The 19,546-nt window shown below is 47.0% G+C and overlaps 7 protein-coding genes across 7 annotated transcripts; 5 read left to right on the top strand and 2 right to left on the bottom strand.

Annotated features, from left to right (window-relative positions):
• The first annotated feature begins 154 nt into the window (after positions 1-154).
• On the top strand, positions 155-6,060 carry FOMMEDRAFT_20927 (uncharacterized protein). Its single transcript, XM_007267498.1, has 15 exons — positions 155-344; positions 396-473; positions 524-700; positions 758-880; positions 928-1,357; positions 1,419-1,678; positions 1,734-1,967; positions 2,020-2,388; positions 2,438-3,487; positions 3,555-4,760; positions 4,820-5,176; positions 5,233-5,328; positions 5,393-5,575; positions 5,639-5,799; positions 5,863-6,060. The coding sequence occupies exons 1-10, from the start codon at positions 300-302 to the stop codon at positions 3,936-3,938; spliced, it is 3,150 nt and encodes a 1,049-aa protein (XP_007267560.1). The 5' UTR covers positions 155-299; the 3' UTR covers positions 3,939-4,760; positions 4,820-5,176; positions 5,233-5,328; positions 5,393-5,575; positions 5,639-5,799; positions 5,863-6,060.
• A 637-nt stretch (positions 6,061-6,697) lies between these two features.
• On the top strand, positions 6,698-8,257 carry FOMMEDRAFT_168674 (uncharacterized protein). The gene is made up of 2 exons (XM_007267497.1): positions 6,698-7,401; positions 7,506-8,257. The coding sequence occupies exons 1-2, from the start codon at positions 7,081-7,083 to the stop codon at positions 7,986-7,988; spliced, it is 804 nt and encodes a 267-aa protein (XP_007267559.1). The 5' UTR covers positions 6,698-7,080; the 3' UTR covers positions 7,989-8,257.
• Positions 8,258-9,012: 755 nt separating this feature from the next.
• On the top strand, positions 9,013-10,251 carry FOMMEDRAFT_168673 (uncharacterized protein; the record flags this gene model as incomplete). The annotated part of the gene is made up of 3 exons (XM_007267496.1): positions 9,013-9,104; positions 9,176-9,265; positions 9,350-10,251. 3 exons carry the CDS (start codon positions 9,013-9,015, stop codon positions 10,125-10,127), a joined length of 960 nt encoding a protein of 319 aa, XP_007267558.1. The 3' UTR covers positions 10,128-10,251.
• A 219-nt stretch (positions 10,252-10,470) lies between these two features.
• On the top strand, positions 10,471-11,830 carry FOMMEDRAFT_168672 (uncharacterized protein; the record flags this gene model as incomplete). The annotated part of the gene is made up of 3 exons (XM_007267495.1): positions 10,471-10,721; positions 10,800-11,218; positions 11,311-11,830. The coding sequence occupies 3 exons, from the start codon at positions 10,471-10,473 to the stop codon at positions 11,607-11,609; spliced, it is 969 nt and encodes a 322-aa protein (XP_007267557.1). The 3' UTR covers positions 11,610-11,830.
• Positions 11,831-12,761: 931 nt separating this feature from the next.
• FOMMEDRAFT_157332 (uncharacterized protein) lies at positions 12,762-13,868 on the top strand (the record flags this gene model as incomplete). Its single annotated transcript, XM_007267494.1, has 3 exons — positions 12,762-12,859; positions 12,928-13,017; positions 13,094-13,868. The coding sequence occupies 3 exons, from the start codon at positions 12,762-12,764 to the stop codon at positions 13,866-13,868; spliced, it is 963 nt and encodes a 320-aa protein (XP_007267556.1).
• A 1,346-nt stretch (positions 13,869-15,214) lies between these two features.
• Positions 15,215-17,215, bottom strand: FOMMEDRAFT_168671 (uncharacterized protein). The gene is made up of 5 exons (XM_007267493.1): positions 16,793-17,215; positions 16,432-16,721; positions 16,237-16,362; positions 16,108-16,178; positions 15,215-16,031 (listed from the first exon to the last, which is right to left on the bottom strand). The coding sequence occupies exons 1-5, from the start codon at positions 17,124-17,126 to the stop codon at positions 15,707-15,709; spliced, it is 1,146 nt and encodes a 381-aa protein (XP_007267555.1). The 5' UTR covers positions 17,127-17,215; the 3' UTR covers positions 15,215-15,706.
• A 630-nt stretch (positions 17,216-17,845) lies between these two features.
• Positions 17,846-18,135, bottom strand: FOMMEDRAFT_51366 (uncharacterized protein; the record flags this gene model as incomplete). Its single annotated transcript, XM_007267492.1, has 3 exons — positions 17,846-17,901; positions 17,963-18,047; positions 18,100-18,135. Coding segments are annotated over 3 exons (177 nt in total), but the record flags the coding sequence as incomplete, so codon positions are not given.
• Positions 18,136-19,546: the final 1,411 nt, after the last annotated feature.

Below are 19,546 nucleotides of genomic sequence, written 5' to 3'. Positions count from 1 at the left end.
ATAATTTTTGCTAGGTCAAAAATGGGAAAATAAATTTCAAATAATGTTTATCATTATGTAAGTTATTTTTTAAGGTAAGGAATTGTGAAATGCCCCATGTGCGTCCGTAGTCCACAGCAAATGCGTGTCATCAGCTCTATATTGGACCACTAAGTTGCCAATTCCTCTCTCACGAGTTATGCGCAGATAACAGCTATACTCTTCTAACCTACTGTATGTTTCACGACTCAAGAACTTTTCTGAAGCTAAGATTCTGCGAACTCGTGGCGCTAAGCTAAGCTGGTAAGGAAAGACGTACCATGCCTGCCGCAACATTAGCAGCGTCATCAAGTGCTCCTCCAGTAGTGCGTGATGCTTCGAACAATACGGTATCGAACTCTAAATTATGTATCTAGTGGAAGCATTTCCCTTTCTTTGATTCCAACCCTGTAAAGGACGTCCATGATCTGGCCAGCCCACCAGAAATATTCAAGGTATGCTGGCTAATACTGTTTCGAACACATATACTAATAGAAGGTAGAAGAATACTCCAGAGATATCAGTAATCACAGCTTCTACTGCCGGAGTCTTACTCGCGGATATATATGGCAGTATACATATTCTTAACAAGGAGTTTGAGTCCGTTCGGAGCTGGGTCGCTCATGTAGGAGGACGAGTGACGCAGATGGTTGACAGGAAGGGTACACTGGTCACTATAGGAGTGAGTATCCTGCTACGTCTATTCTAGTTTTTTCTCTTGCTGACAGTGTGTGTATAGGAGGAGGAGAATGTCCCTTCCCCGTTACTGAAGATCTGGGATCTCGGAAAGATCGACAAGAAGACTGGAATGCCTACTTTATTACGCTCCGTCAAGATACAACACGGTACACGGCCTCACCCTGTAATTTTCCTCTCAGATTATTCTTTATGTTCCTAACGCCTGGTCAGGTATCGACGGTAGCTCTGTCAGCGTCACTTTCGCATCTAGCCATTGGACTCGCGGATGGCACTGTTCTGCTGTATCGGCATCTTGACCAGTCTCTATCGAGCTCAACAGCTCTCTCTGCGCTTCCCAAATCTCGCACATTACTCGAGGCTCCAACCGAACCCATCACAGGATTGGGATTTCGCGAGCCTAGCGCGGCTCATGCAGAAGAAGCACCTCATTTGCACCTCTTTGTTACAACTACAAGTCGTGTTCTGTGTTTCCAGGTCTCTGGAAAAGGCAGTGGCGGCAGTCCGCGGGTCGTAGATGAGGTAGGAGGGAACCTTGGCTGTGCCGTGATGGATTGGCGTGCGAGAGATATCGTGGTTGCTCGAGATGAAGCTATTTACATGTATGGAACTGAAGGTAGAGGCGCTTCAGTAGCTTACGAGGGTGAGTTTTCCGCTGCTAAATTTTTTACACCGATTTTCATTTTCTCAAAATTAATATGAAGGTTACAAATCGTCAATTCACACGCACTTGAACTACCTTGTCATCGTTTCCCCTCCATTCACGGCGAGTGCAGCGACGAACTCCGCAACCGTAAGGAATTTCGTCTCGAAGAATTCGCTTCCCGATAGGACAGATGTTTCCAAAGTCACCGTTTTTGACCTGGAGAACAAATTCGTTGCGTACTCGGATACTTTTGTAGGCGGTGCGCGAGCCGTCGTCTCTGAATGGGGACATATATATGTTCTGACGAATGATGGAAAGGTAAAGCACTTAGCCTGTAAAGTTGCTCGCTCTGTTCTAAAGTACGTCTTACTAGTTGTTTTGCCTTGAAGAAAAATCTACACCAGAGAAGTTGGACATGCTGTATCGGAAAAATCTCTACCTTCTCGCACTGAACCTCGCCAAAACTCAAGGGCTGGATGAGTCGAGCGTCGCAGACATTCATCGACAGTATGGCGACCACCTCTATAGTAAAGGAGATTATGATGGCTCCATGCATCAGTTTATCAAGACGATCGGGTTCTTGCAACCCAGTTATGTTATCAGAAAGGTTTGTTTCCCTATTTGACGCAAGGTACATGCATTGACAAAAGCGGTTACAGTTCCTTGATGCACAGCGTATTCACAACCTTGTCACTTACCTCCAAGACCTACATTCGCTAGGCCTCGCCAACTCGGAGCACACCACGCTTCTCCTGAACACATACACGAAGCTGAAAGATGTGTCTCGCCTGGATAGCTTCATCAAGACTGAAGCACGGCCTTCTTCCGATAGCGACTCTAAGTCCGATGAACCTCCGTTCGATCTCGAGACCGCGATCCGAGTGTGTCGGCAGGCAGGGTATTTTGAACACGCAAGCTACCTTGCGAAGAAGTACAAACGACATGAGGACTACTTGCGGATTCAGGTGGAGGACGCGGCTAATTACAAGGATGCACTTGCCTATGTAAGGCGTTTAGAACCTGAAACGGTACGTTTTCAACACATTGAAGGATTTATTTCGCTGATTATCCGATTAGACGGAGAGCAACCTTGCGCGCTACGGTCGTGTTCTACTTGCAAATTTGCCGGATGAAACGACACAGCTTCTCATTGACATTTGTACCGGAAGTGGTCCAAGTGAACCCGACGATCTTGCGTCGGCGAAGAAAAGTCCTCCTCCGGCTACGTCCTCATACCTCTCGTATCTCGCATTAGGCAGGGTAGCACCAGCTGCTCCCGAAAGCACGCCACCTTCACCATCCACCGCTACTGTCAAGCAAGCAGACGAATCAAAACAGCCTCGGCGGGCCAATTCTGTTCATGATACTCCACGTACGGGGTCTCCCGCACCACCTACGATCAATGTGAAGCCAAAACCCGAACGAAGACCTTCTCCACGTCAATATTTCTCTCATTTTGTTGACAACTCGGAGAAATTCGTTGTCTTTCTAGAGGCTGTGGCTTTACGGCGATGGGGACAATCGACTGAAGAGGTATCAGTATCGGACAGTGATGCATTACCTGCGCCGCTGGACGAGGATGCTGATAAGCGCGACCAAACGGCCGTGTGGAACACCCTACTCGAACTGTACCTTACCCTGGCGGAAAACGAAGGTGAAGACAGCCTGTTGCGTGCAAAGGCACTCGCATTATTGAAAAGTAGCACTCTACCCTACGACCCAACACATACACTCATGTTATGTGCCACGCGCGATTTCACTCCAGGCCTTGTACTCTTATGGGAGAAATTGGGCATGTATGAGGACATACTGAGATTCTGGATGGCTCAGGAAACGGAAGCACATGTGCCTGAGGCGTCAACGGAAGTCCTACGCGCTCTGGAACGCTATGGCCCAGAGAACTATCACCTGTATACACTTGCCCTGCGGTTCTTGACATCGAGCGCTGAGCTACTGAGTAGACATGCACAGGAGCTGGAAGGTGTATTGGAGACCATCGAACGCGAGAAGATTATGCCTCCACTTAGTGTTATTCAGGTTCTTAGCAGGAATAATGTCACGAGCGTCGGACTAGTGAAGCAGTGGATGTTGATACGAATCAAGGAGTCCAGAGATGAGATCCAAGCTGTTAGTCTCTTTTCCCCCTCCTTTCGTGTTGGAGATTTCTCTGGCTAATTTTCTTTATAATTGATAGGACCAACAACTTATCAACTCATACCGCGACGAAACGCGTACAAAGCTCAAGCAAGTAGAGGAACTCTCAGACCCAGAACACCCACGTGTCTTCCATGTCACTCGCTGCTCACAATGCGGCGGTCAACTCGACCTTCCTACCGTCCACTTCATGTGTAATCACAGTTATCATCAGCGCTGTCTCGCAGAGAACGAGACAGAGTGCCCGAATTGCGCACGCTCACATGGGATGGTGCGGGAGATTCGGCGAAATAATGAACGTCTTGCGGGTCAGCATGATGTGTTTGCGTCGGAGGTGAAAGAGGGAGGGTTCAGTGCGGTTGCAGCTGGGTTTAGTAGAGGGTTGATGAAGATGACGCGGGTAGATGAGGTGTCGGCTTCGTAGTTTTGTCTTCCATTCTTCTATTTCACTATTTCCCTCCTGTTGATATACGACATCTAAGGAATATTCTCTTTCTACATTCTACGTACAAAGTTCTGCGTTATGAACGCCCATTGGTAAGTGACTTCTTAATCATACTGTGTCTTCCGGGTCCGACACCAATCCACTCGACGCCAACTCCGATAAAGTTCTCTATGAACTCGACATACTTTCTACAATTAACGGGTAACGCCTCGTAGTTCCTCACTTCGGATATGGAAGTCTTCCAACCAGGGAATGATTCGTATACTACGCCGACCTTTGCAAGTACGTCCAAGTCCGCAGGAAACCCTAGGAGCTCGTTACCTTCGACTTTATACCCAACTGCAACCTGGATTTCCGCAAGGTCGTCGAGAACATCGAGTTTCGTAAGGTTGAGAGACGTGTATCCATTGATGAGGCACGAATGACGCAGTACGACGAGGTCTAGCCATCCACACCGTCTTCGTCTACCCGTCGTTACACCATATTCCATGCCGACTTCTTGTAGATGTTCACCTATAGAATTTAGCTGTTCAGTAGGGAAAGGTCCGCCGCCAACGCGCGTCGTGTACGCTTTGACGACGCCGATGGTTGGACCGATGAGGCGTGGTGGGATTCCGAGACCTGTGCATACTCCACCTATTGAGGTGGAGGACGAAGTGACGAAGGGGTAGGTACCGAAGTCCAGGTCTAGCATGAGTGCGTTCGCGCCTTCGACTAGGACGCGCTTGTTTTGCGTGAGTTGGAGGTGTAGGAAGGCAAGCGAGTCGAGCACGTATGGCTTTAGACGTTCAGCGAGTTTCTGTCGTTGTCAAAATCAGGAATAAATCCTCCATAAGATTCAATGAATGGGGTGTTTACCTTGTACCGAACGATCTCCCCTTCCGTGTCATATTCAAAATGCCCATATCGCTTGAATCGGCCTTCAACGATCTTGCGGAACTTGGCAGCAAACGCATCATGATTGAACAAATGGTGCACACGCAAACCCGAGCGGGAAGCTTTGCCAGAGTACGCCGGGCCAATACCCTTCTTCGTCGTACCAATGCTGTAAACCCGATAAAACAAAAATTTACGTAGCAGTTCGCGAACTAAAGGTAGAAATGTAAGGCACCTTGATCCACCCAGCTCGACTTCTTTCAGCCCATCGACGATTTGGTGAAAATCGAATACGAGATGTGCGCGATCGGAGACGAAGAGTCTGCCCGTGCAGTCGAGGCCTAATCGTCAAATTTAGATTTTTACATACGACGGAAGAAATCTTAGAGATACGTACCTTGAGCTTGCAACGCATCAAGTTCTTCAAAGAATGATGGTAGATGAACCACAACGCCTGATCCGATCAAGCCAACACAACTCGGGTTGACAAGGCCTAATTGAAATCAAAATCTTCCAGCTTTCGAACCTTACAAGAAGATTCGACGAGAACCACTCACCACTGGGAAGCAAGTGGAACGCAAATTTCTTCTCGATCTTCTGCGGACCCATCGGTACGACAATCGTATGGCCGGCATTGTTCCCTCCCGCACACCGTGCACAAATATCCATCTCCGCGCTAAGAATATCGACAAGCTTCCCTTTACCTTCGTCACCCCATTGCGCACCAAGTACGACGGTGACTATATGCGCAGACACTGATATCAACATCTCTACTTTTAAAAAATCTGGAGGTAGTGACTGACCGCTCATGGTGGGAAGAGCACGACCTTTGATTGCACGGACGAGTCGTGATTGACACAGAGACGAATGTGGAGACAAGGTTGGGGAATAAATTAAGACAGACGAACAGCGCGCTTGTTTGGCGGGTCTGCGCTTGTAATTTCTCTCGGCGTTATCCGGCCGTCTGTGGGTGACGTCGATCGTTAGCGAGTCCATCCGACACTGTACGCAGCGAGCACGCACGTACTGCAGCGTACAACTCTAGCTGAACACGTCTCAAATGCGATAATAGATGACTATGCCTACGTTCTCTTCTAATCCAGTCAACCAGAGTCAGCTAAACAGCACAATCCGACGAAATCCGTTGTTGTTTGGCGTGCCGTTCGTGCTCTTGATTGTCGGCTCGTCGTTCGCGTTAACGACGTTCACGCAGACGCGGTATGACCTGCAGAGTCAGCGACACTCCAATGTAAGACTCTGTACTGCCTTTAATCATTTGAATATCATATCTTACTGCGTCTGTGTAGGTGTCAAAGGAGGATGAACTTGGACTAAAGAAGAATAGAAAGAAGATTGACATTCGAGAAGAATACTATGTAGGTTCATCGTTGATCTTCAGTTTCAAACCTGTCTTACGAGATATTTGTTTGCTCGTTCAGCGAATCCAATCCTCGGCAGCACAGGATTGGGAACCAAAGCGAATTGAGCGACCGAAAGGCGTACCGGATTGGGGAGTACCGCCTGCAGAACCTTCCTCGTCACCAGCAAACCCTAAACTCAAGTAGTTCGCACATGTATGGTATTTCCGCTGTAATATAATATGCTTTCGTGTAAAGGTTTATTCTTTATTTTTGTCGTCGGGACTCGGAAGTGATTAAATTGTAAAATGAAATACATGACATAATCATAGTATTGAATCGGAGTGTGAATACTGAACAAAACGGGAATTTGTTGTCACCTTTGACAAGTACCGTCACTTGTGACCCTTTCGTCGTCACTGAACGCGCCGTAGCTCAGCTAAACGAACACGTCCTGTAACGCATCGTTACTAGCGCGTCCCCGTCCGACCTCCCGACAAAAAATGAACACCGCACCTACTTTCAACCATGCTTATGACACCGTGTCTGCCCCGACAGGCCAGCTGCAGCCCGATTCTACTGGGGCGTCGCCACGCAAGCGTGGGCGCGCTCCCGAGCAGGACCTCGACCCGAAGTTAGCTGCAAAGCGTGCCAAAGCGGCCGAACGTCAACGCCGTAAGCGGGAACGGGACCGCCGTAACACCCTCGGGGCATTCACAGGCGCTGTTCAACCTACTGCGGGTCCCTCTGCCCAGATTCAGCAGCCAGCCCCTCCACCCGCAGAGCCGCCGCAACTCACAAAGGAAGAGGAGGAGCGTCGGGAAAAGGTTCGGGCAGCCGCGCGTGAGCGACAGCGGAAACATCGGGCATTGGTGAAGCAAAAGAAAATGGCGGAGTTGGGGCTTGCGATGGGCGAGAACGGTATCCTACCCGAGGAAGTGCATTACGCGCTACAACCGGACGGCCAGTATCAACCCGTCTTACCGCCTAACGCGCAACCCGCAGACATGGGCAATCCCGAAAATCAGTATCAGCCCTCAGCGGGTGGACAGACAGGGGGTCAGACATTCGCGTCGACGCTATTGCTTTCATTATCATGTTCCCCGCTTTTGAAGGCTCATCTCCTACGATCGCTCAGTATGACCAATGAGGAGCTTTGTTCTCTTGAGCCCATCCTTTCAGCGGCTTGGGACCAGTGGGATCATGCTGTGAGTATCATACGATCTATCATCACTCGCTTCGATTCTGCTAGCGTTCTGATGACTACTCGTTTGAAAATCACCGGAACTTAATGATATATGCATCCTGCTAGCGCCGACTTCATTATGCTGAACAGGTTGCTCAGGCGAGCCGACAACAGCAAGGTGACCAACAGCACCCAGAACAACAGCAACAGCAGACAGAGCTGCAGCAGAACGGCCCGGGTCCGAGTGCCGGTCCTCCACCGCCCCCTTCACATCCATTTGGCCCACCACCTATGAGTGATCAACATGACCCGAACGATTTCCGGTCGCGTTTCCATCGACCACTTACAGCACCGTCTCCATTCGGTACTATTCCAATGCCTGGTGCGGCGGCGCAGATTGACCCTAACCTCAATGGTGGACCATCATCCACTGCTTTTGCTGAGGCTGTCGCAAAGGTGGCCATGGCGGCAAATGGGCAGAACGTACAGGCAAACGGCCTGGTTGATGGCGATGCTGACGCGGAGGGCGGCTCTGGCTCCGAAGACGCCGAAGCTGACGTCTCTACCGAGAAGGACGAGCTGGAGGGGAATAACAAAAAGGAAAGTTGATGGAATTCTTCTCTTTGCGGACATAGTTTACTTTGAACTCGGATGGACGATGTGATACTAAGTCTTGTTGGCACGACAAACTTCTCTTTTTCTCTCTGACTCTCTCTGCATGATACTGTTATTTGCTCTGTGTCTCTCGTCGTCTGGTCTGTACTACTAATTATACGGCTGCCTTTTTGAGTCGTGTGTGTATTGGTACTGTCTTTAACCTGATAAAAGCTGTACATAAATTATGTCTTTCTGTCTCATTTAACATATACATATTTGGCGATTACTTTGGTGAGTTATTTCGTAGTCGGAATGGACCACGCATATTGTTGGTCGCCTTTTGGCGCCAATGTTGTTGAACTCACTAAGATATGGTCTGTAAACTGGAGGGGAAATACTTTTGCAGTGTATCGGACGAATGTGGAAACGATCGCCAGATCGACGCATCTACGTTTTGCTTCCACGTCAATCGCATCGTCTTTCAACTTCAAGCCACCAAAATATCTATCTAACAAGGCTAAACAGGAATGTCTTTGCCCAACGATGATTTATCTGTTATCAAGTAAAACTCATTCCGTGGGTTTTACTTCCAGGCCCGGTCGCCCGGCACTGCTCAAGCTCGAAATAGCTTCCGTCTACGGGAGCAACTAAGTCGTTTCTCGTGCTCTGGCCTCTTTTTCCTTTTCTAACCCAATACTAGCCCAAAAATGCTCTCAAGGCGTGGAATGCAACGCTATGCGCCTGCCTGTCAACGTGTACCGGTGCAAAGAACCAAGAAATGCGAAATATCATAATATTTTGCGCGTCCAACGTATTCAATTCTCAATACGCTGCTGCTCCTCAAATTTCCATTACCCCGCCTCATTTTCTATTTTTCCTTGCACTGGCAGAGCGCTGATATATGCCACTTAACTCGTTGTCTATAAGTAACCCGAGTTCTAGCGGTGCTGATATGCTGTAGTAAACTTTTCTCTGACTTCTCTCGACTACTCCGACCTGAGCTCGTTCAGCGACTAACAACGCCTAAATACCTCCGATGCCTTATATTTGTAACGTTTGCGGTGCGGCCCTTAGCCGCAAATACGACCTCGAGCATCGTCATGCCAAGATACATACTGGCGAAGCTTAGTACGTTGGAATTCCTTTTTATTTGTGTTTCCATCGTTGACACTTATCAAACGAATCCTCTCATTACCCAGCGAGCATTTTTGTCCATACCCGGAGTGTCCGCGCAGCACCCGCGGTTTCTCGCAGAAGGGTAACCTGAATACCCATATCAATTCCAAACAGTAAGTATTAAAGCAATTCGGGTAAACTTCACTTAGCGACGTGATTGCTTACAATTTGTGGACGTTTCGTTCGGCACATTACAGTGCGCAAGGTGCTGCGAGACGTTGGTACTATTGTCGTCGTGCGGGATGTACCGGGAAGTTCTTGGACGCTTCCGTTCGTAGTAGGCATGAGAAGAACACGAGGGCGCACAACAACCCGTTTGTTCATTGGTCTGGAGCGAGTCCGGCTGCTCACCCGACTCAGCCGATTACTGGAGATGTAATGGCTCCGGGACAAGCTTCAGGACCATCGATTCAAGGCTACGGCTTAACTTGGTTGGGTAATATGCAACAGAACGTCAATCTAGGAGAGACAACACAACCAGTCTCCTCCAATCAAGTCCCCCAAGCCCCCTTGCCACCTTCTCAAGCTTTCCAGATCCCGGTCTCCTCTACCGTTCCAAGCAGCTCTGCAGTAGACAACTTCATGCCGGCCCCACAGCCAGGACTGGACTTCGACAGAAGAAGCTCTTCAACGACAACGTTCCAGTCGTCTACACCCTTCTCGACATATGGCCAAGAACAACCATTGGAAGCTCAAGCGATTGTAAAGCCTGATCCCGAAGACCACACGTACCCTCAGACTCAGACTGGCACTAGTGCTATCTATGAATCTTCTCATACTGCGGGTTACAACGTCGATGTTGATGACAACCACTGGTTCCCTCCAAGCTCGAATGCTGAAGCTGGGTCATCCACTAGTGCTGCACGCCAGGACTTCCAAGATCAATTGCAATCTTCGGGAGCAGGTCCAGGACCCAGCTCCTCCTCGAATCCAAACTCACATTTCTTTGGTTACCACCAATGGGATAAGTACTGAGGAACTTCCCGGATGAATATTGACGAACTCTGGATGGATTGGAGGATGTAGGCATAAATTGTTTCGTATTCCATGCAGAGCCGTAATATACCCATAGACTTGTATCTTCACTTTGTTTTTCAATTTATACCTTGTTATCCACCTTCTACACTCTCCTCTCACCTTCATCGTCAACTGTATCCTTCCTACTCGCGTCAGACCCATATTTTCTCTCTTGTGGCCCATTGTACCCAGTTCGGGATACATAGTCCGAGCGTCCGTCTGTTCTTCCTTCTGTCACTCACTACTCATTACTCTCACCTACTCCTTCTTGAATACATTCAACAAAACTTGAGTATTATTGATGGCTTTCTCCTGCGAGGTCTGCGGCGCTTCCGTTAGCCGTAAGAGTGACCTCTCTCGACACGCCTTAATACATATGGATCAAGCTAAGTATGTTGACCTTTCCTCCGTACCTGTGTTTCCGAGTCCATCGTCAGTACTGACAGGGATGCTGTTCCTTAGTCGACATTTGTGCCCTCATGAGGGTTGTGATAGACAAACCCGAGGTTTCAATCAAAAGGCAAACCTCAATAAGCATATTAACTCTATACAGTAAGTAACTCGACGAGCATACTATTCTCTCTCCACGTAAAGTTTGACTTACGACTTATGGACATTTTGTACATACAGTGTACAGGACTCTTCGAAAACCTGGTATACTTGCCGGATAGAAGGTTGCGAGAAGAGGTTCGCGGATCCATCAGCCCGCATTCGACATGAGAAAAGTGCAAGGATACACAGCTCTCTGCCTGCTCGTCAGGAAGTATCGGCCCAGGCTACCCCCATACAAGCAACCACTGGGGACGATGTAACGTTGGGTCAGGCAGAAGGACTTCCGCATCAAAACCAAATAACAGGATCAAATAGCGTGCAATATCAAGACAATGCCTACCCGGCAATGGCAGCCCAACCACTATACATCCAAGAGCCTCTTCCCCCACATCCGTCTTCTCAAGTTGACGGGTTGCCAGTCTCATATACTGAGCAAAACTACCTTACAGAAGACCACTTCATGCCGAACTTGCAAACCCAGGTGGACCCCTTTGGCGGTATACCGGAATTATCCACATTGACTGCATCGTGTTTGGAGTTTACACAAAACCCTTACTATTCTCAAGCAAATACAATGCTTGAACCCGAGGAATACTTGTATTCTCACCTCAAACTATCATCGACACTCCATACGAATGTCCTGTGAACGGATACACAAACACGAACACGAACACGAACACGAACACGAACACGAACACGAACACGAACACGAACACGAACGCTAACGCTACCGAATGGATTGACTCGTACCCGTCAGCAGGAGGGCCTGGACCATCCTCTTTTGTAGGAGCACAGAACACCTACGATTGGTCACAAACATACGGAGCAGGACCGGGGCCCAGCTCCTTCTCTAACCCAGGCTCAAGTTTTTTTGGATACTATCAATAGGATATAGGTGAAGTAAACACCAAGGTGGAGAACCGGTGAACTCTGGATGGACAGATAGAGACCTAAAAACAAATACCTTTTGACACTTTTGTATATTCTAACACAGCCGTATCTTCTGTATACCCGTTTTCTGTTTATATCAGCTGCTCCTTTTTCCACATTATACCTTTTTATCTTGATTGTATGACACTCAGTTCTTGTCCTCATTACCTTTTTACTTCATTACTTCATTAGATCCCCCATTGAGTTCTTTGTGGACAGTAGATACAAAGTCTCCTGTTGTGCATTTTTATCCATCCTTTAACATACATTGAACAATATTAACATTACTTACACCTTTCATGCGAGCTTCAAGATGTACCTAAAGCTAGCTGAAGGCACTGAAAGAATAATCATTTTCTCCCTTCGTAAGACTTTGGCAGACTAGCAGCTGGCCTGCTGGACTACTGATTTATTTTGCATATTTACCAAGAGTTGGCCTGTAAACCGGGGTGGGAAATCATGTCGTCGCGGAGTATCGGATAAATGCGGGGTAACGATCGCCAGACGGACCTACATTTTTGCTTCCACGTCAAGCGCATCGTCTTTCATCTCACCTTAAGCTACTAAAATATCTGTCTGACAAGGCTGGACAGGAATGTCCTCACTTAAATGCAACTTATCTGTTATCGGGAAAAACTCGACATCTGGGTTTTACTTGCAGGCCTGGTAACCCGGCACTGCTTCAAGTTGGAAAAGCTTCCGTCTGCAGAAGCGATTAGCTGGTTTGAACCGACTCTCATGCTTTGGCCTCTTTTTCCCATTTTGTTGCAATGCTAGCCATTTAGTATTCTCAAGGCGTGGAATGTAATGCTATGCGTTTGCCCATGGGCGCGTACCAGTGCAGAGAACCAGGAAATGCGAAATATCATATTATTTTACGCGTCTAACGAATTCAATATTCGACATGCCGCTGCCCTCCCCTAAATGATTTTGCTCTGCATCGTTCTCCACTCCTCCTTGAGCTGGTGGAGCACACCTATGAATCACTTAAATCGTTGTCTATAAGTAACTGGAATTCTAGCGGGCTGATAGGCTGTAGTAGATTTTCTCTTACGTTTCTCGCAGTCCTGCTCGAACACTCTTAACAATAACAACACATAAATATCTCCGATGCCTCACACCTGTGACATTTGCGCTGCGGTCATTGGCCGCAAGTATGACCTTGAGCACCGACATGCTCGGATACATACTGGTGAAGCTCACTGGCAGTACGTCGGATTTCTTCCCTATCTATGTATTCATCGTTATTGCTTATCGAACAATTCTCATAACTCAGTGAACATTTTTGCGCGTACCATGATTGTCCACGAAGCACCCATGGTTTCTCACAGAAGGGTAATCTAAATGCCCATGTCAATTCTCGGCAGTGAGTTACTCGAATGAGCCCCACGACAATATACGTTTACTTACAATTTGTGAACGTTTCGTTTGTTAAATAACAGTGCACAGGGCGCTGAAAAGCGTTGGTATACTTGTCGTCGTGAAGGATGTACCAAGACCTTTGCGGATGCTTCCGTTCGTATTAGACATGAGAAGAATGCGAGGGCACATAGCACTCAGTTTGCTCAGTGGTGTGCAACAGATCAGGCCACTCATACGACACAAGAGAGCACCGGGGACGCAACGGTGTCGAGGCAAGTCTCAGGACTACATGCTCAGGGCTACAAAACAGCAGGCTCAAGTAATATGCGGCAAGACGTCAATCCTGGACAGGCAATGCGCCCACCTTCCTCCAATCAAGTCGCCCAAGCCCTTTTGCCTCATTTCCAGGCTTTCCAGTTCGCCACCTCATCTACTATTCCAGACAGCTCTGAAGTGGATGGCTTCGTGCCAGCCCTGCAGCCAGGACCGGGCTTCGACAGACGAAGCTCTTCAGTAACGACCTTCCAGTCATCTACACTAGTCTTGCCATATGGCCAAGACCTACCGTCACGAACTCAAGCAGCTATAAAGCCTGATCCTGAAGAAGAATACTTGTATCCTCAAACTCAGACAGGCACTAGTGTTACGTATGAATCACCTTTTACTGGGGACTCAGACATCAACATCAACCAATGGTCACCTTCAAGTCCGACTACTAGAGATGGACTATCTACTGCTACAATACGCCATGACTTGCCAGAGCAGCCACAGTCGCCAAGAGCAGGTCCAGGGCCCAGCTCATCCTCAAATCTGGCTTCTAGTTCCTTTGATTATCACCAGTGGGATAGGTACTGAGGAACTTCCCATATGAGTATTGACGACTCTGGATGGATTGACGGATGTAGGCATACATCGTTTCGTACCCCACCCAGAGCCGTATCTTCAATATACCCCTAGATCTGTATCTATTACTTTGTTATCAATCTATACGTTGCTGTCCACTGTATGACACTCTCTTATTACTTTCATCATTGACTATATTTTTCCTACTCGTGACAAGCCTATGAATTCATCTCTTGTGGCCCATTATACCTAGTGTAGGAAACACAGCATCCATCCATCTGTCTGTCCTTCCATCACTCACTACTCACTACTCTTACCTACTCCTACTCGAACTCATTCGACAAAACCTGAGTATTACCCATGGCTTTTAGCTGCAACGTCTGTAGTGCTTGATTAGCTGTAGGAGTGACCTCTCTCGACACGCCTCAGTTCATACCAATCAAGCTAAGTATGTTGAATTTCCTCTTTGCTTGTGTTCTCAAGTATGTCTTCAGTACTGACAGGGATGTTATTCCCTAGCCAGTAACTCTGCCCTCATGAGGGCTGTGAAAGACACTAGAGGTTTTACACAAAAGACAAACCTGAAGAATCACATAAATTCATACTAGTAAGCAACTCGAAAAAAAAACAAGTATGCTATACTCTCTCCATGTAAAGTTTCACTCACAAGTCATAAACATTTGGTATATATAGTGCTCAGGGCACTGCAAAAGACTGGTACGCCTGTCACTGCGCAGGGTGTAATAATACTTTGTAGGTCCTTCTGTCTGAACCAGACAATGGCAGACGTCAGAAGAATGCAAGTATACACAGTACTCTGTCATCTCCTCAGCCAGGCCCAGATTAAGTTGCCCATCCGACACAAGCAACCACCGCGGATGCAACAGTACTAGGACAAGCCTGAGAACTCCTACTTCAAGGCTATAACAAACTCTGGATGAATGCAGGTGTGGATGATTTGTGCTTCATCCGGAGCCGTATTTATAACGTTTATAATAGTCCCATTGCTTTATGTCCATGTCTTTGTTCCCCTACCTTTTTGTTCCTTCGTTTAATCCTGGTGTTCTTTGTCTCTGAGTTCTTTCTGCTTTTGTTACTCCTGTATTATACTCTTCCCAAATGATATACACCTAGTTCTATCTTATACAGTTCTTTGTCCAACCTTTTATCCCCTCTTGAATGTATATTAGACTATATTAGGTCTACACGTATCTTTCACGTAGACTCCAGAGCAACAAAAAGGCATGACAATTGTTGTGTACAAGGAACAAAGTACACAGAAACGGAATCGATTTCCTTTTTTGTCCATTGCCCCCTCCAGCAAAGCCAAGCTGAGCCACTCTACTGGGCAATTGGGAGATAAAGAAAAGATTGATTCACAGAAAAGAATTGGACCAGTCCTACATGTCAATGCAAAAACTGCAAATGCAACTAAGAAATGACGAATGTGCGAAGGACCAATGCGAAGGATTGCAATGTCAAGTTGCGAATGCAAGAACAAAGAGAGAAGGAGCAAAAAGCAAGATAAGTGGAATTGTGCAGCCTCGTGCTGACTTTGTTCAAGTACTAGTGTGACGTGCTGAGGTGAGGTGAGGCCAAATGAAGATGATATGAGAACATGCGTATCAAGGAAAAGGAAATAAAAGGGAGGATGGGATTGGGATGCAAATAAGCATATCAAGAAAATGTTTTGATGCAAGAAACTCCAATACGCAATGCGTAAGTCCATTAGTACCGTCCATCTACCGTCCATTTCTAAGGCTTTAAGTTATTCAGAGTATATCTACATAAATATGCAAAGCAAGTCCGTCCGTCCGTTCAAAAAAAATTGTTTTTAGTGAAAACAAAGATCAATGTTGAGTAAACTGCAGCGTCGGAACGCCTGCAGCTTGTAGGACCTCCTCCTTGTGGGGTGGTTCATCTCGATACTTCCCTCCCATTCCACCCGGCGAGTTGGGAACGTCGACGTTCGTTACAAGCGCTTGCGTACTTGCGTTTTTATCCGAGTTGGGATCGGCTGAGGGAGGTATGGGAGAGTGTTTCCGTCCGCGGATTCGACCTATCCAGGTACGTGAGCGGATGCTCGCATCGTCACCCAGGAATGAGGACGGTCGATGTCGGGAAACACGGAAGGGACGCGGGAAGAATTTGTGTTGTGCATATGCGAAAATGGGTCTGTAAGAACGATGAGGAAACGAAGTGTTATAATTAGAAGGTATTTTTCCGGAAGAGAATAAAGGTAAGAACATACATTACTGCGATGGTGATGATCATGATGATTTGAGATGATATTAACGGTTTATATCCCGTTCCAAAGATGTCCTAATAGGACATCTTAGTTACTGCACTGCAAATGTTACTATGTTTCAAGCGGACTCACAGACAGATGATGTGAATTTCGGTCGAACATGAAGCGAAGCCCGCGCGACATGCCAGCCTGCTTATTGATGAGGAGGTCGATCCCAAGACAGATGAGGAAGGAGCCAGCAGCAGAGCTCCCAACAATCTATTAAAAGAATATCAATATCAACCTTCCTTATCTCATCAAAATGCTCAAACGATGAGCAGGACTTACAACTCCCCATCGCTCCTTCCAAACAACAATTACCAATCCCACCGCACCAAATACCGCACAAAGCAACCAATCAACATAATACACTCCAACAAGTAAATCTTCCTTCATCAATATTATTCGCATCATGATCGACAGACCGCCTGCTGCGCCGAGTACGGCCGTTCCTACTCGGTACTCGATCGTGACGACTCCGATAACAAAGCCGATGACGAAGAGGGCGACGGTGATCGCTAGGATGACCATGTCGGCGATGTTGCCTTCGCTGGCAGTATTGATTATAGAAGCCCATACTAAGTCAACAAAGATACTACGAGTCAGAATTGCCAGTAAACGTAGGAAACAGAAAGAGTGAGGGACGCACTTGAAACGGCGATACCAAGGCCAAGACCGACACCACTCGTGAAACGACCCAAACGAACGCCAGCAGTTAACAACGGGATCCCAAGCAAGAACGCGAAAACAATCCACAGGAGTGCAGGAACGTTTATGCCGTTTCCCGCACCGTCATTAGCAGAACCCTGTGCAATTGCGTTCCCCATAACCGGATCCGTAATTTGGACCGTGCCAGATTCATTACTGAAGATGAATGAAGTGCCGTTGTTGAACGTTGCTGGTCGTGCCTCGCACGATATGGCAGCACACGAGAGAACGTATATGAAGAGGCATCCCTTGAGAAGGGATTGACGGAATGGCATGAAAGTCGGTACGTCTTGCTGCAGAGGTCTCTAGCCGGTAACGTCAAGCTCGGTTGGGTTGGTCAAGGAAAGGAGGGGATGGTTTAAGGAGCGTCGGTCGACCAAAAGTCGAATAAGGGGCGGAACACAGGCGAATAATAAAGCGAGATGAGGGTACGAGAGAGACGTTAGCAGACCATGAGTAAGTGACGAAACAAGCGAGCGACCGGCAGGAAGGCACGGCCCATCTGCGCCACGGTGCAGGCCGCCGTGAACAAAATCTAGGAATTATGGAAGCTAGGATGCATCTCCATCTTCCGTTCGTAGAAACTCGCGATATTCGTTGCTTACTTCCACTCTCACTTTCATTCAATACTCAATCACACTGTGACCGAAGCCAACTGAGGTTTCCTCAGATGAAATTACTACGACTTATTTGCTCACGACGAAATGGACAAGAATTCAGTATTCAATATGACTTGGTCTGATCGTCGCGAAGTATGCGTCCCAACGCCATATCAGAGGTCGCGTACCTGTGAATCTTAAGGGCACTCATCTTGTTCACTTCCAGGGCGAGAGCATTATTTGCCATGCACATGAGTAGTGGTTGGTCGGCCCGACTCGTATCCATATCGTTATCCCACACAAATGTTGCAAATAATAATGTTCTCTAATGAACGCTCTCAGAGCATATACCGCGTTCGGTGACAGATACTGTTCTAATGATGTGCTGGAGCTTTCTCCTTCGCAATCTGCGCCGCATACGGGTTCTTCGGATCGTTTGCATACGTCTCAGCTGTATCAGGAAACCGTCAGTTCAAAGAAAATTGAACAAGATGCGATGATAGATGACACACAGCGCACGGCCATATTCTGAAGGGAGCTGACGAGGTAGAAAGTTATAGCCGATGCAGCAACGAACGGCGCCAAAGGTTTTGCCACCTAAGAAAATCTATGAGTGTATGGCAAGGTGAGGACGAGCAGACAAACACACTGGAGTTGGCCACTTGCGGAGCCCGAGAAATGCCATCGCTGAACTACAAAATGAATGTCAGGCTCATTGTCTAGGACGCACTACTGGAGACCGTATGCTCACAGTGTCCAACGATGTTAAAGAGGTAAAGAGCAGTGACAGTGATCATTGTAGGCAAGCGTCATCCAAAGCGCGTGAGAAGTGCTTCCGCTTTCGGAAGGAATCGGGACAGCGGTCAACAATGACAAACACAGTACGTTTGTGTCTTTGAACATTACACTCTTGTCAAAATCCTAACGCTCCATGTATATATCACAGTCATATACCTAGTGTACATAACAGGCATACCAGTTCCACTGCTCACATTTACACGTTTCTGGTTTTTGGCTTTATAAAGGGGACAGAGCGTGGAGAGATGTGGAATTGTTAGGTGCTTTTGTGAGTGTGAGTGTGGAGTCAGACCGAGGTGAGTCTGACTGGGACTCAAAATGCAATATACAGGACTTTTTAATTTGTATGACTCCTTACATGATGATTGGACAGTAGCATTGCTGTCACTTATTTATATCACGAGTCAAAGAACACGATCCATATCAAAGATGCAGACATAAAGGCAAAAGAATGACACAATTAGACTTTTGTCAATAACTGGTGCTTCAGGCCTGAAGGTCAATCATGTGCCAAAAACATTCACTTGAGAATGACTGTCCACAGGCCTTTGCAGCCTTCCTTATTCATTGTAGAAGTATTATTCAGAATCTTCATGTATCAATAAGTCCAGAATAATTTAATAAAAGAAATTTACTCCAATTTTAACTGTCTCAAAGGTGGATATATGTACAAAGAACAAGAAAGAAATGCTGAATAAATGAATAATAAAACAAAATCATGCTGTAAACAAAAAGACTATGAAAGAAGGTATGATGAAAGGCTTGGATAAAGGATCAAATGGAAGGTCTAAATGGAGGGGCCTCAAAGGGAGGCTCAAAGGAGGGTGTACAATTAAAGGAATTGAATGGTGCAAATATATTTAAGTCCAATGTCTCCTCACCATACCCTCTGTATGTCAGATACAGCTCCTGTGAGTCCACTGTCTCTTCACCATACCCTGCACATGTTTGGTATGGCTTCTGTGAGTCTAATGTCTCCTCACTATGTGTTGAGTATGTTGGGTACAGGTCCGGAACTGGGAATGTGAATTCTGGTTTAGAGGAATTGCTCAGAGGAATGCTGGGAAGGACTCCTGCATGGGATCCAGGAATAACTCTGGAATCATTTCATACAGTATGTCATTTGCAAACATAGGAGCTGTAGACGTTCCACCTATGCATATAATCCTAGTGTTTGTAGTGATACTCATTTCTGGTATTACAGATGTCAATGACAAACTAGGTAACGATTTGTTAAGAAAGGGGAAAGAGAGGTTATGTGAGAGGCTTAGAGGGATCACACAAAGAGGGGGGATAGT

Source organism: Fomitiporia mediterranea (genome assembly GCF_000271605.1).
Source record: "Fomitiporia mediterranea MF3/22 unplaced genomic scaffold FOMMEscaffold_7, whole genome shotgun sequence".
NCBI classification, from domain to species: domain Eukaryota; kingdom Fungi; phylum Basidiomycota; class Agaricomycetes; order Hymenochaetales; family Hymenochaetaceae; genus Fomitiporia; species Fomitiporia mediterranea.
Note: the sequence above shows the minus strand (reverse complement) of the source record. Positions and strands in the feature narration are given on the sequence as shown.

Excerpts from the sequence above, each read along its gene's own strand:
- FOMMEDRAFT_20927 (XM_007267498.1), top strand. The coding sequence starts at position 300 with ATGCCTGCCGCAACATTAGCAGCGTCATCAAGTGCTCCTCCAGTA. Across the intron at positions 881-927 it reads ACGGTACACGGCCTCACCCT|GTATCGACGGTAGCTCTGTC; the intron begins GTAATTTTCCTC and ends ACGCCTGGTCAG. Across the intron at positions 3,488-3,554 it reads CCAGAGATGAGATCCAAGCT|GACCAACAACTTATCAACTC; the intron begins GTTAGTCTCTTT and ends TATAATTGATAG.
- FOMMEDRAFT_168674 (XM_007267497.1), top strand. The coding sequence starts at position 7,081 with ATGGCGGAGTTGGGGCTTGCGATGGGCGAGAACGGTATCCTACCCGAG. Across the intron at positions 7,402-7,505 it reads GGGACCAGTGGGATCATGCT|CGCCGACTTCATTATGCTGA; the intron begins GTGAGTATCATA and ends GCATCCTGCTAG.
- FOMMEDRAFT_168671 (XM_007267493.1), bottom strand. The coding sequence starts at position 17,126 with ATGCCATTCCGTCAATCCCTTCTCAAGGGATGCCTCTTCATATACGTT. Across the intron at positions 16,363-16,431 it reads GGAAGGAGCGATGGGGAGTT|ATTGTTGGGAGCTCTGCTGC; the intron begins GTAAGTCCTGCT and ends TTCTTTTAATAG. Across the intron at positions 16,032-16,107 it reads ATCATCACCATCGCAGTAAT|ACCCATTTTCGCATATGCAC; the intron begins GTATGTTCTTAC and ends TCGTTCTTACAG.